The sequence below is a fragment of the Podarcis raffonei genome, chromosome 2, assembly GCF_027172205.1.
Source record: "Podarcis raffonei isolate rPodRaf1 chromosome 2, rPodRaf1.pri, whole genome shotgun sequence".
NCBI classification, from domain to species: domain Eukaryota; kingdom Metazoa; phylum Chordata; class Lepidosauria; order Squamata; family Lacertidae; genus Podarcis; species Podarcis raffonei.
The window spans coordinates 40,986,939-41,001,961 of record NC_070603.1 but is presented as its reverse complement, the minus strand read 5'-3'; the positions used below and the strand labels follow the sequence as shown (position 1 = coordinate 41,001,961).

The following is a 15,023-nucleotide window of genomic DNA, read 5'->3' as shown; positions in this document are numbered from 1 at the left end:
GACCGTTGGGTCTTTCACTCCTGTGCCCTTTGCAGGCTCACCATTCACTCCTCCTCAATAACATCAGCAGAGAGTTAATGACAACCAGATTCCATGGACTTTTCAAACCTGGCATGTATTATTAGGACACGCAAGCTGGGAGTGACAGCTGTGTGTCCGCTCCAGAATTTGTGGCGCTTTTCTTAGAACAGTTTGAGAAGAACTCAAATGTCTTCAGACTTAGCTCTGCTCTGAAACGGCGGTGCCGGAATTTCTCACTGGAGTCCTGGGGAAACGTCGTCTGGATTGGTTGATCCCCTTCTGAACGATCCTGCCAGCCTAGCATGTAATTTTTAATGCCGTGTTGTGTTTTCCTGGCTTGTTCTCCAAGCTCACAAAGGCAGCCTTTGTTTGGGCTGCTACAGCACTTCCTCTCCCTCTCTCCCTCTCTTTCTCTGACTGTTTGGAAATTGGGCAGTCACTTATATCCAAGGTTTCACTGTCTGATGGGCATGGAGGAGTGTCTGTGCAGCAACAGCAACAGAATAGCACTTCAGAGGGAAATGAGCAAAACAGCTGTTGAATGATGCTTTAGGGGCAGATCACTGCTGAAAGTGGCAAGGATTTGCTCTGTGAAAGGCGGGGCTCTTTGGCAGGGCTGGTTTGAGCATCGAAGCACAGAGCAGCTCAGCCTTTGTGTCCATCACTGTTGTCCGTGTTGTCTGCTCTAACTAGCAGCTGTAGTAATCAAAGGTCTCAAATGGAAATGATATTTACTTTTAAAATGTCTGCATCGTGCAGGTGTTAAAGGTGAAAAAGCACAGGGTGTCGGTGGTGGTCAACTGGCTACGTTACCACCCTCTGGAATATGTTCATGCTGTTATGTGCCTCCTTCATCTCTATCCACAATGCCCAGGATTGTTTGCACTATCTACAGTCCCACTGTGGGTCATGCTCAAGCTGCATTGCTAACTCCCTTGGCGCCAGAGTGATGTGCCATGCATCCCATTCAATTGCACGGCCTTGTCTTAAACGACCCTGATATTATCTCCCAGTATGTATGTATTTGCCATGGAAATGGTGGCAATGTTCAAAGGGGCTTTAAAAGCAATGTCTTCAATTCCTCCTACACAAAGTGGTAGGGGGCAGAACTCCTTGTTGGTGGTCTAAACCCAGCTGCCCATATTGTGTAATTCCAGATTTTGAAGTTGCACATGGTACAGGGTTCACAAGTTGCATCTAATGAATCAGAACAGTGTGCCCGCCCCCCCCCTGAATGCAATGTACTCCTGTTCAAGTAATTGGCTATTGACTAACCTTAGGACTCAGCTGTACAGCTGCAAATATAATGTTTTAAGGGCATTATACAAATGTGACACTAGAGGGCTATGGTGAGCTTATGGCAAATTTACTATATTTTTCAAAACGCTTTTTCACAGCATTTTTTATATGTTTCTAGATTCCAGTTTAGATTTCATTCTGGGAATTAGGACGCTTTGGGATCCTAGTAGCTAGGGAAACAATGAAGTTGTAAGGTCTGGCTTGATGAATCTTAGGTGTTAGGATTGTTCCTTTGGCTGGCAGTGCCACAAACAGCCAACGTTTAGCATGGTTCATTCGCTGTGCAACAATGCTTCCTTTTCCACCATTAGCTATAGATTGAATGCTAAACTGCTGAGGCATTTTGCATGGTGTCTGTCTGAGGCCTTTCTAGCTGCCTTTTTGAAAAGAAAAGAAAAAAAGTCTTCTTCCTGCTTTGCGCTGCTTTCGTGCTCATCTGTACTCTGCACAAGCATTGAGCTATATTTCCTCCCAAGTTCTTGGAAAATGCTCTATCCCTGCCACAGAAGGAAACCATCTGGATCCCCCCAAAATGAGCAACAACTGTGCATCTATTAACATCCAAGAAGTCCTTTAGAGTAGAACCACACTTTATTTATCCAAGTTAACTTTCCAAACTTTGGGCAGTGCTTCTTCACTGTGACAGAACTATGGGTCTGGAACTGTAGGTTGGGGCAAAATGGAAGGAGGAAGCAGGCACAGACAATGCTACAACTATGTGACCTCCTCCAACTGCTCCTTTTATAAATATCGCTCACTGGATTCTGCTTTGCAGCAAAGAAGCAACACCTGAAGTCTGCAAACCTGACTTGGACACCACATGTGTAGCTTCAGACCTAAGCTTGTCTGGGCTGGCACCTGTCAACAGTTCTGAACAACTCCTTCCTTGGAGGTTTTTAAGCAGAGGTTGGATGGTCAGGGCCGTCTTTACCTAGGGGTGCAAGGGGTTCAGGGCACCCGGGCACCAAATTCTGGAGGGCACCAGGTACCCACCGCTGAAGCCGCCTAAGCTCTTAACTATCTACCTGTTACGAAATAATAAATAATTTTGATCAAGCTAAAAAAAACCAAAATACATATATACCTAGGTATTACCGAAATGTATACCTACTAAAAAAAATTTCATTCCAGTAGCACCTTAGAGACCAATTAAGTTTGTTATTGGTATGAGCTTTCGTGTGCATGCACACTTCAGATGCATGCGCATGAAAGCTCGTACCAATAACAAATTTAGTTGTCTCTAAGGTGCTACTGAAATGATTTTTATTTATTTATTTTGTTTCGACTATGGCAGACCAACACAGCTACCTACCTATAACTAGATGTATACCTACTGTTTGCACTCTCATTTACCAAAGACACACCACGCCAGCGGTGGTGCTTGTCATTCACAATGGTGCCGCTTGTCAGACTCAACAACAGTGCTTACTTACAACAGTGATGCAAAAGTTAATTGGGGGGCTAAACTAAATTTGGGGACACTGGGCAGATCTTTGCACCCCGGTGGTGCATATTCTAAAGACTTGCCTGTGGATGGCCATGTGCCATGGCTGCTTTAGCTGACATTCCTGCATTGCAGGGGGCTGGGACTGGATGACACTTTGCGGTCACTTCCAACTCTACAATTCTATGAATCTTTGGTTCTATGAATCAGTAGAAGGCAATCTAGGCTGCCATGCTGTGCACAGTCACAGACCCTGCAAATGTCCCTTTTTTCCAGGGACAGTCCCGGATTTACAGAAGCTGAAATATACTCAGAGTCGCAAAGTGATTTCATGCTCTTTATTCAGCTCATAGTGGTGAGGAGGAATGAATGAAAGTCCCCTCAAGGTATCTGCTTTATATACATTATTTACACAATGGGCTGCACATGATTGGCTAATTCCGGAATTCTACTGTAAGCCAATCAGGTTGTGGATTCACTTCTATCTGCAGCATGATTGGGTGGTTCCTGCCAACCAATCATACTGCTGCATTGTTCTAGGACCAATCAGACTGCTGCCTTTTGGATCCTATTGAACTCAGTACATAACAGAAGCCATCTTGGTTTCTGATTTGATCCCGAAATGTCCCGCTTTTCCTTAAGACATCCCTATTTTCATCAGAGAAATGTATGGAAGGTATGGAGTTATGTAACCTCCAAGCCAAGGAGCTAAGTAACTATACAACCTTTAGAAAATATCTGAAGACAGCCCTGTATGGGGAAGCATTAATGTTTAATGTTTTATTATGTTTTTATATATGTTGGAAGCTGCCCAGAGTGTCTGGGGCAACCCAGTCAAATGGGTGGGGTATCAATAATAAAATGATGATGATGATGGAATAGGGCATCCCTACTTTCACTGGAGAAATGCTGGAGGATATGCAGCCAGGCTGCCTAAATGTGTGGCAGGATTGTTACTGTAGATGTTGGAGAGCAGCAAGAACTCTCACCAAGTTCTGAGTGAGGGGGAATCGGCCGGGGTAGGCGGGGAAGGCAAATCCATGGTCACGTGAGACCCCGGTGGCCTTTTGCGTCCTACGTGGTCTGTGCATTTCAAAGCACAGGCCATTGTGCTTTTGGGATAGCAAACCCTCCCCAGAAATTCCACAGGCCTTTCCCCTAGCTATCAATATCGTTTCTGTATTTCTCGTTCTGTTGCTTGTCTTTAGCAGCGAGACAAAAAAGGGGCCCTTTGTGTGAGCGCCTGAAAGGAATAGCCTAGTCCCACAGCCTGCATGCAATTCTAATGTCAACTATTTGTTGCCTTGGCATTTCACATTAGCAAGCTCTCTCCTCCACCCCCAAATATCTGTGAGCTGTGCCTTCCTGCCAAGGGGCCATATTTAACTTTGCTCCTCCATAACGTGGTGCAGTCGGCACCAGGCAGAAGAGTCCATTCATATAGAGAAGCTTTCTCACCCGCACAGGGGAAAAGGCATATGTGAAAACACTGGAATTGAGGCCAGGGTCACTGACCTGGATAGGTCTTCCCAGTAAAAACAAAAAAAAAAACTGGTTCAGGAAAAGTTTCCCAGCTCTCTTACACGATGCATTCCTGGGCTTGCCTTAAGAGTTTGCAGAATCACTCCCACCCACCCTGCTCCACCCCAGCCATTTTACTGTTAGTGCAACAGTGGCAGCCGAGTCATTCCTGCAATATGAGCACGATCATTGTACAAACACAACGGAAAATATAGCCTCACTGCAGGAGGCGCAGGGGGCTTTTTTTGTATACAGCAACGGCAGCCAAAACTCAGTGTATTCCTTTGCAGGGGGGAAAAGGGGGGGGGAGTCTTCAAAGAAAAAAAGATTGAAAATTGTGATGGAGATGGCACTTTCTCCCAAGAAAATCCATCTCTAGGAACTGTTCTAGCTTTCTAGCTAGATTAACTTAAGGTCTAGTTCTTTGGAATTAGACTTCCGATAGATAGATAGATATAGATAGATAGATAGATAGATAGATAGATAGATAGATAGATAGATAGATGATAGATAGATGATAGATAGATAGATAGATAGATAGATAGATAGATAGACAGACAGACAGATAGATGGGTGATCAAGTGTTAAAGCGTTATTCAGTGCAGCCAGTCATGTAAGCTACACCTGTTGAAACTACCTCTTCCATATAGCTATTAAAGGAAAGGATGAGAAACCAATCTATAAGACAATAACATCATAAGGGGAAAAAAAGGGAATTCTTTAAGTTAAATGTAATAGGAGGTCTATGGCTGATTCTCTGTTACCTCCTGCTACCTATACAGTGGTACCTTAGTTTTTGAAAGTAATCCATTCCGGAAGACCATTCGACTTCTGAAACTTTCAAAAACCAAAACGTTTACTTCCAGAAAGCGCTCAAAAACTGAAGCAGTTACTTCCAGGTTTTCGGTGTTCAAAAGCCGAAACGTTCGACTTCCAAGACTCTCGAAAACTGAGGTAGCACTGAATATGGTTTTGTAGCAACTCCACCTCCTGAACAGAGCAGCTGTATTTAGATGGCTCACTGGTTCCCTCCAGTTTCCTTCGTATTCCTCCCTCATTCTAGCCTGTCTTTCTTTCTTTCTTTCTTTCTTTCTTTCTTTCTTTCTTTCTTTCTTGGAGGGGGGAGGGGACTCTGCCTGGCTAAATCCCTTCCCATGAGTTGGATTCTAGGCTGCACTTAATGTGTGACTGCTGGTAATGTATGCTAGTTTTTGTGGACCTGAATCTACAGTGACACCAAAGCTGAAATTCCAATGCAAACGCTCTTTAGGGATTCTTCTCAATGGCTCAGATTGCACTGGTTGTGTTTGTATGAAGGAGCACATGAATGAGAACTTCACCATGCTTGGCAGGGGGTTGGACTCGATGGCCCTTGTGGTCTCTTCCAACTCTATGATTCTAACTATTCAGTCTGGGCTGGCAAACAGAAGCAAGGGTTGAAAATAAATGGTCCTGAGGACTCCTGAGAAGGTAGGCTCCAAAGTAAGTAGCATCTAAAATTCTGAAATGAAAATGGAATATGAGGCACCTCTTGGGTTCTGTGCATTCTGATGTTCTGAAATTACAACAGAAAGTATTATAAAATTGAAAATACTTGACAACTTTAATGCAACTCTACTGGAAGATATAATTCTGTATTATTTAATGGGGCTTATCATGATATCTGGAAGCTGGAACATTGCTAAGCTTGTTTTCACATGTCTTTCAAAGTAATGTACTGGAAATCCTAATAATGAGGTACATCTCCCTTCAGAAAAAAAATAACTTCTTCTAAAAAAAACCTTTAGCAAGGACTACTAAAAAATCCCTCTTTTCATCTTTTCCTGCCTATGTCCTCAACAGCATCCCCTGGAGATGAGTTTCAGTATGTATGCATTTATATTTGTATGTATGTATTTGCATTTTAAAAACTTATTATCCTCATTTCTAAAAACAAAAAAACCCCTGCAAAAGTGGCTACTCCCACCCCAAAAATATCAAGCAGTATTTCAAAAAGGACATGCCAGTCATAAAACTCCAATAATAACATCATAAGCTGACAACGATGACAATTTCTGGGCACAGCAAGCCATGAATATTATGAGAATGAGCCTAGCATCCCTGAACTGCCTGACTTTGTGTATCTGAACCTCTGCTAATTCTAGTGAGAACATGAACTCCTACTTTCTGTTTTCTTACAGAGTCTTTATTATACCCCCCCCCCTTGTGGACTGCTTTATCTCTCCCCCTCCCTCATTTAAGGGATGATGATGACAACCAGTTGAGCTACAACATACTCACTTGCTTTAGGCCAGACTGTACTTAGCCAAAGACTGAAATTCAAATACGTTTGTGTAGGGGGAGCTATTATGCCCACTCCAAGACAAGTGTTTTGCATTAGTTTGGCTCTCCATTACAAAGCGAACAAAAGCATTTGCCACACCTCTCCCTACCCTTGCTAGTGTCTTGAGGTAGGAGCGCCTTCTGATTGGAGGCCCCAGAGTGAGTGTATATGGAAACCACATGGCAAAATAAATAGGAGACAAGCTCGGGGGCCCTACAACCTTTATGCGTGTGTGGCGAGGAAGGGCTCAAAACACACAGCTTTGAAACAAGAAAAAGCAAAAGACATTGTAACTCTGCAGCCCCCTTCTCAAATAAAAAGCCCACCCATTTGCGAAGTTCCCATCTTCAGTGTATAATTTCATTTCCCCTCGTTTGCTTTTGCTAATCATTCTATACACTGTCAGAACATGCTGAGTTACAGCCAGCAGGGTTTAACTTTATTTCCCATCTCCTTCTCCCTACCACAGGCAAATGGTCTTTAAATAGAAGAGTGTGGAAATTGCCTCCATGCCAGTTTCTCGTCAGAACTAGAAGCAATTATCCATTTTAACATGTACTGCTGGATAAGTTGCATTATAGTAATATGTCCCCTGCCCTCTTTCATAAAAAGCAATGTTCTTCAGTTGGGGGAATCTGGAAACACCACCCCCCCCCCTTATCCAGTGTTGGGTCACAAAATCTCTTGGCATGTCATAGGAAAGCTACAAGTGGACCTATTTGTGCTGACTCCTCTGTGGCAAACCCCTTGACAAAGGCTGCCCAGTGCTAGGGAAAACTCTTCCAAGAGGAACATTTTTATCTGTTGAGTTTTGCTTCGTGGAATTTATATTCCCATCAAATGGTTTCCTGCCGTCCCCTGTAAACTCAACCAGCCTAATGGAAGTGACACAAAAACAAAGTGTTTCTTGGCTGGGGTAACCATGGAGAAGAGAAAAGGCATGCAGAGAACTAGCCAAGTGTTAGGATTTTATAGGCACAGTGTTAAAGGTCTCAAGGCAGGATGGGACTTTGTTCAGCGAAATATCAGCAGAGGCAAAAGAAAAGCAACCGGAAAGGGAAGGGGAAATATGGAAACGACAGAGCCACATGGGTACAAAAGCTGACTGATGCTTTGCCATCAAAGATGGAGGCAGGTTATGGGGCAGAAAGGTGTTCTCTGCAGAAAGGCACTGGCAACTTCACTGGGTTTCCTTCTATGGTCATGTCTTTCTTGCCTGGAGAGGAGGTGGTGAAGATCCTGCATTTTGAATGCTGTCATTCAGAAGGATTGAGTAGAACACAGAAATGCTTCTTCTACTTCAACATGCAGCCCTCCATCTTGAGATCAAGGGGAGGGTTAGCTATTACTTTCACTCAGCACAAGATTCCATGAGCTTCTGTGGATGTTGCAATACAGTGGTTGGGAACCTGTGGCCCTCCAGATGTTTCTGGACTCAAACTCCTATCACCCTTAGCATTGACCATGTTGGCTGGGGGTGACGGAAGTTGGCTTCCAACAACATCCAGTGAGGCTTAGTTTCCCCAACCCGGATGTCATTTATGTCAAATCGTGATTCTTAAACATCCATGAACTGCTCACTGAATATAGGATAATTTTGACCCATCCCTTCCCACTCAAATCTACAGGGAATTTTTCAGTCATGTAAAAATTACCCACTTTCACCCATTTGAAAGCTCATATTTTTATTTCTTAGTTTTATCCTGAATTGAAATTCCCCAAATATCAGACCAAAGTAGAATATCCTAGATCAAATGGAACCAGGTTTGTGCTGGAATTCAAGTACTCATCTTCTGCTCAGACACCAATTTCCATCTCAGACACCAGTTTCCATCTTTCGATTCTCTCCATCCATTTGTTTTGTGCATTTACCATTCACCTACTGTAAGCCAATACCTTTTATTTTATTTCCCTCATTTGAATCTCTTGCACAGTCACCTGGAGGGGATTGTTGTTCTCTTTCCACTAAGTGTAGTATAGCTTGGGTGGCTTAATGTGTCAGGTGGTGCAAGAAACAAAAACAAAAAACCATGGCTGCACCTTTTTGCATTGTAACTAAAGCTCCTTCTAGATTTTGATCCAATAATGTGAATGAGGGCCAATTTGGTTTCTTGCCAGAGTCAGAGTGGGACTGTCAGCCAGTTCTGAGAGGTCCAATGCAGGGGAAAGAAGGAGAAAAGAAATTACAAAAGGACTACAAAATAGCTCATCCAAGAACATTGGGGTGGGGCGTTGCACTTCCACATGTTCTTTCAGGGAAGGTGCATGTGCAATTTACAACGGAGAGAAATCCAAGAGGGTTTTGCACCCCATGTGAAGCAAGATGGCAGTGGTAGTTTCACAGCAGCTGAGTCAAGGAGTCCAAAGGCAGCAGGCATAATTGTTAGGCTGTTACAGTGAGGTGTCATGCAAAACACAAAACTGCCTGGCCAGTTTTCTCCAATGTCTGCCAAAGTGGATTCAGGCACAGTTTGAGGTTGTGAAATGCAGCTACTGGTGCATGAATTTTTCTTGGCCTTGCAGTGTGCCTTTTATGGACCACTGAATTGAGAGCATTTTTGCCCTGTAGATACTTAACTGCCAGTGTGTGATGATAGCAGTAGTTTTATTTATTGAGGGCTTCCAACAAAACAATGTCATGCAGGTTGGGAAAGAGCCTTCTGAAATAAATGTTTGTATGTCTTGGTCAAGAAGCTACTGGTTTATGATTTATTTATTTTTTAGATCCAGCACTACAAAGGTGCTCCAGGATTTCCAAGGACCTTCTTTGTGGTTCTTTAACTTTGTGTCTTATTTCTGTGAACTTCTCTGTCCTCTTCCTGTTTGCAGGCTAGGCTAAAGGGAATTTCTCTTTCCTTGGGATTTCCTTGGAGAAACCTATTCTGCACATGATGCTAAACCATGGCTTATTAAACAATATTTTGTTAAACCATGACATAGAGCTATATGTTAACCCTTTCCAGCAGCTTAACTATGGATTGTTTACTGTCAACAAACCACAGTCAGAAGCCATAGTTTGTTGTTGGTATACAAATCTTGGTTTGTTTCAGCTATGGCTTAGCTTTACATGTGAACCCAGCACTCATCTTTAATTATAGTTTGTTTGACTATCCCACTCCAGAAAGGCACTCATCAAACTACAAAGGCCACAGGGCAAGAACAGCTAGAAAGCAAAGCAAGCTTTAGAGAAACAAGATGTGGTTTGGTCAGTCATCTGTGAGACAACTTGTGCTTAAACAAACTATGGCTTAAACAAAACACAGCTTAGCATTATGCACAAGCCGGTATAGATAGGCAAGGATTTGTTTTCTGGAATCAAAACCCTTGAAACCGAAAATCCGAAAACTAATATATATTCTCTATCTTTTGGGTTTTAGATCGGGCTTTGGTATCAAGCAATATTGGCATCCCACCGCATCTGATCCACCGCATCCAGTATCCAGCCTACACTAGTCACACATCTCCCGTGGTCAAGAAGCTTGCGGAGCAAGACAAATTAAGAATTTCCAAGTTGCTGTCAGCACCTCGGATAAGCTATCAAGGACTGAGCAGCAGGGAGAACAGCCTTGCTCACATCCCCCAGCAGAAGCGCAGCCGCGGGTCTCAAGACGTAGGTGTGGCTGCTGAACCAAGTCCAGCAGTGTCACGATTCAGCATAGCAACTAGTCCCCTTTATGTTAGCAGGGAATTCTTTGATGGTGGCCTGGTCCCCATAAGCAGCTTTTTACCAGAGGGAGCCTCAGCTCCAGGTAACTTTGTCATTTTTGCCAAAAAAAGAGTCCCTTTCCGTGTGTTACCAATGAAGCCACTAGATGCCTCCAGTATCAGAAAAGGCAAGAAGATGCAAATAGCCTCCTCAGATTGGTCCACATTAAAATCCTTCGGCAACTAATATTTATATTTGGGCCGTTTTCTTTAGAAATCCAGACAGGAGGATTCATTTATGTGGGATATCTTGTGCAGAAGAAAAGACTGGCCAGAAGGAGAGCATATGAAACCAGATGTCAAACATTAGAGGCATTTTCACACACTCACAGAAGTGGCTGAGCACAATAGGCTATGGGGCCACAGGTCTGTGCCTGATCATGCCAGCTCCTGCCTGCCCACCCTTGCCCCAGAAATGCTTTGCCTTCAAGTGTTTGACACAATTTCTAAGTGACGTATCTCGCTGATATAAAAAATGGTTAAGGATATTGTCACACTGCAGTTTGCTTGGCTGCAGACAGTTGGCGCTGTAAATTACAGTTTGGCAAGCTGGTGGGCAGGTAGGCGGCCCAGGTGAGGAGAGGAGGAGCGATCCAGAGGGTAGAGATGCAGGCCTAGGTGAGGTGAGGAGGAGGAGGGAACTGGAGAAGGGAGACATTAAAACGCTGGAATAGCTCAGTCAGTAGAGCATGAGACTCTTAATAGGGTCATAAGTTCAAGCCCCGCATGGGGCAAAATATTCCTGCATTGCACTGCAGAGTTGGACTAGATGAACCTCGGGGTCACTTCCAACTCTACATTCTATGATAAGCAGGAGGCCCAGGCAAGAGAACCAAGTGAGGTGAGGAGGTGGGAACCCAAGGACAGAGATGCAGGCAGGTGGGTGGCCCAGGAGAGTAGTCCAGGAGACCCTCAGAGGTAAGGCAAGATCTGAGACATTCTTTGGGTGAGCTGTAAAGGCAGGGGGAGAGGGTTGGTGAGGTTGGCGACTGAAGTAAGTAGGGACACAGCCCCTATTATGTACATAGAATTCTACTGCCTATACTGAGTGCATGCAATTGCCTGCACCCTTGATTTTGAGAAGGTTCACGTGTTATTAAGCATATGAATGTAAGATGCTATAAGCAGAGTTGCACATTTATTGTGAGGGCAAATAAGAATGCACAAACAACCCTGTAAGATCAGTTCAAGGCCCATCTGGTCCAGCATTCTGTTCATTTGGTGCCCACTTGCGATTCCCAGCATACTGCTTCTGACTGTGGAGGTGGAATATAGCCAAAGTGGCTCGTAGCGGTTGTTAGCCATTGTTACTTTACTGAGTGAAAAACAGGGTATAACTTGAGGGAAAATGAACACAGAGGTTCGTCTTCCTTAGGCCAGGTCTACACAGAGGAATAACTCCTCCAGAACCGCTTTTCCCTCCAGCTCCTCAAATGGCCAAATCTCAGCAGTCTTCCTCACTGCCAGCCAACTTCCAACTGACTTGAGTCTCCACTTTATCAGTCTGCTGTCACACTTGCCAGTTACAAAAGTACCCACACACACACACACAAAGTTGCAAACTGAACATTTGCTGTGCTTCCAACAGTTCCCTCATAACCCAGTTTCCTCTTTCTCTTTTATGGACTCGCCTGAGGACAGCAGGGTGGGAGGGGTTGTGCCCAGATCAATTGAAATGACCACGCTTATACTGACGATGTTTTCAGTCTTGTGTGCTGGTTACTTAATTCATTCTTTGTATTATGATAACAGCCCTTGAGCTGGCTATGTTTAATGCATGTTGCCATTTCCCAAAACTGAATAAAGATAATGTTTCGAAACAAAGGACAAACCTGATAAAGAAGGGAAGACTTCACAATAAGTCTTTTCCTGTTTTCTGCCATTTCTTATATTAGAAATATCTTCCTAAGCTTCCTAAATAATGTCTGAATACAATCGCTTTGATAAATTATTATTATTTAAAAGACATCTGGAGGCAGCCCTGTTTAGGGAAGTTTTTAATATTTAATGCTGTATTGTTTTTAACACTCGGTTGGGAGCCGCCCAGAGTGGCTGGGGAAACTCAGCCAGATGGGTGGGGTATAAATAATAATAATAATAATAATAATAATAATAATAATAATAATAATTGTTATTATTGTTATTATTATTCCCCACCTCACCCCCAGATCCCAGTATTTTGGGGGTGGCTTTTGATTGATCTGCCACTGGCCAAGAGAAAGACAGAATGTAGCACTTTCATTGTTGTCCAACCGTGTCTGGTGGTTATGCTAAATGAACAGTGAAAGGTGAGCAAAGGGTTACTAAGGAAAGACCAAAAAAAGTAAGTCAGCACTCCTGACTGACACTATGTACAAAAGTAGCAGACCCCACTGATTACTATAACATGAAACACTGACTCCCCACCCCCGTCCGGTCCTGTCCTGCCCCTGCTCTGCTCTAAAGGGGCTTTGTTGTGCTATGTCTGGGTAGATTGAATCCAGGTGTTCCTGTTGGTGTACCAACAGAATCCAGGTGCTGCCTGCCTTGTATAAGTGATATATCGACTAACCTCACACCAATGACAACGTGGTCAGATTTACACATACACACATACAGAGGCAAACGAAAACGGCCTGCAGGAAAGGGCAAAAAGTCTGTATTTTTAAGCAGCCAATTTGAGAATTTAATATTGTGGAGTTAGAGCAGATGGATATTGTACATGAGAGCCAAATTAGCATGGTTTATAACTTCCTTGCTCAGAACAGCAATAACTTTGGTGGTAATTAAGGGCCAAGGGTTTGCTTTGCCAAGTAATTTATGGATGAATCTGGTCTAGTTATGGATGGATCTGGTCCAACATTAAGCCCTGCATGGTGTTGGAAGGTTCACGGGTAACACTTATTGAACAGGGATGGGCACATTTGTCCTGGATAAAGAAACAGCCAAGAAGAGAGAGGAGGGATTTTTCTAAGGACATCGTATTGATGTAGTGGTTTACGGTGGACAGAGCCAGGTTTATAGCATTTCATGGGTAGGCCTGGATCAGTCAAACACCTGGCCACATAGTGCTGTTGAGATAATGAGACTGGTCCAGGGGATGGATGCTGCCCTGAACTCTTTGGATGAAGGGCAGAGTCAGTGCAGAATGTAAATGTCTGGTAATAGAGAGTCTCTGAGCATGTGCACATTCCCTTTCTGGAGGGCTTGTCCCTACCAGGGCTGGATTTAGGTTTGATGAGGCCCAAAGCTACTGAAGATAATGGGGCACTTTATATGTCCAGCTGTCCTTTGTCAGCAACAAATTGTCACTGTTTTTTGTGTTGAATATATGCTATATGGTAATTTATGGACCTAATAGGCATCTAAAGCCATTTGCACATGCAGAATGTAGGCGCCCTATACAGTGGTACCTTGGGTTAAGTACTGAATTCATTCCAGGGGTCCATTCTTAACCTGAAACAGTTCTTAACCTGAAGCACCACTTTAGCTAATGGGGCCTCCTGCTGCTGCCGTGCATGATTTCTGTTCTCATCCTGAAGCAAAGTTCTTAACCCGAGGTACTATTTCTGGGTTAGCGGAGTCTGTAACCTGAAGCGTATGTAACCTGAAGTGTACGTAACCCGAGGTACCACTGTATAGAGAAATGAGGAAACCAGTGATATTTTAGGGAGCAGGCTAGCAAGCGGGGCCCATTACTTACATCATAGGAGCCTACACAACACAAAACACTGTTTCTGTATGTAGGTTTTATTTTATTTGTTTTTTTATCCTATATTTTGGAAATGTACATCCAGGTTTTTTCCCCTTTAAATTTTTTGGGGGCCCCCAAGAGAGTAGAGCCCTAAGCTATAGCTTGTTTAGCTTATATGTAAATCCGGCACTGGTCCCTACGCCTATGGGAATGGATTCCAAACACATTCCAAGCACAACAGTTTTTATTTATAGAAAAATGATCCATAGCTGCTGTTTCTCCTACTTTGATTGCTCTGGGGATCCCAACTTCAAGTGCATGTGAAGCCATCTTTGCTGTAGGCTTTGTTGTTACTCAGGTATTGCAGACTTGAAATGTTACCCAGATATTCCATCCTTTTCTGGTGCTGCCCAGAAGCCCAAGTGGCAGTCAGAGAAGTCACCATTTCTAGTTTTTGTGCCTCACTGAATGCCAGTGGCTCTCCCCTTTTCCAGGCTGGCAGCAATTTCAGACATTAATTTTTAGGAGTATAAAAAGTTCTAAGATCCATTCCAATTGCCACTTTGTAATGCTTCCACGCTTGCCAGTCTCATGTACCTCTGAGAGGAGACACCCTTTCAGAAACAAAAGGGAGTCTGTCTTTGCGGAGCAAACCTCACATGCAGCGGCCATGCATCTAATTCTAATTCTCAGCAGTGACAGTGTTGTTAAGGGGGGGCTTTAGATCCATATTGTTGCACGCCACCCCAATCTCCGAGCAGTGCAAGATTCCAGGGGTTCCAGGTGCTTAAAATGAAAAAGCACACACTCGCACATACAAATCACAAATGGCTGCAACAAGGCCATGTCCATTCTTTTCCTCACACTCCCTACTGGTCTGCCACGGTTCCACATTTCAGGGGCAGCGTTGCCTCTGTAGGAGATTGGTATGATGTCAATGCTTGGAGTGGGCGAGGTGGAGGAGGCAGAAATAAGTCTTTTATACATTTCCCCAGCTCTGCAAGTGTGAAAGGGAGTGTTTATGGCTCTTTGCATAC

At 43.7% G+C, this 15,023-nt stretch overlaps 1 protein-coding gene across 4 annotated transcripts in view; it reads left to right on the top strand.

Annotated features, from left to right (window-relative positions):
- The window catches only part of LOC128409589 (uncharacterized), a 29,362-nt gene extending 18,375 nt beyond the window's left edge, over nt 1-10,987 (top strand). For 3 of the 4 annotated variants that reach the window (XM_053380170.1, XM_053380169.1, XM_053380168.1), the window contains one exon: nt 9,986-10,987. In XM_053380170.1, the coding sequence (XP_053236145.1) occupies nt 9,986-10,500 (515 nt within the window). In that variant the 3' untranslated portion in view covers nt 10,501-10,987. The remainder of the gene's footprint in view (nt 1-9,985) is intronic. The other variant, XR_008329262.1, reaches the window with a different exon arrangement.
- Nucleotides 10,988-15,023: the final 4,036 nt, after the last annotated feature.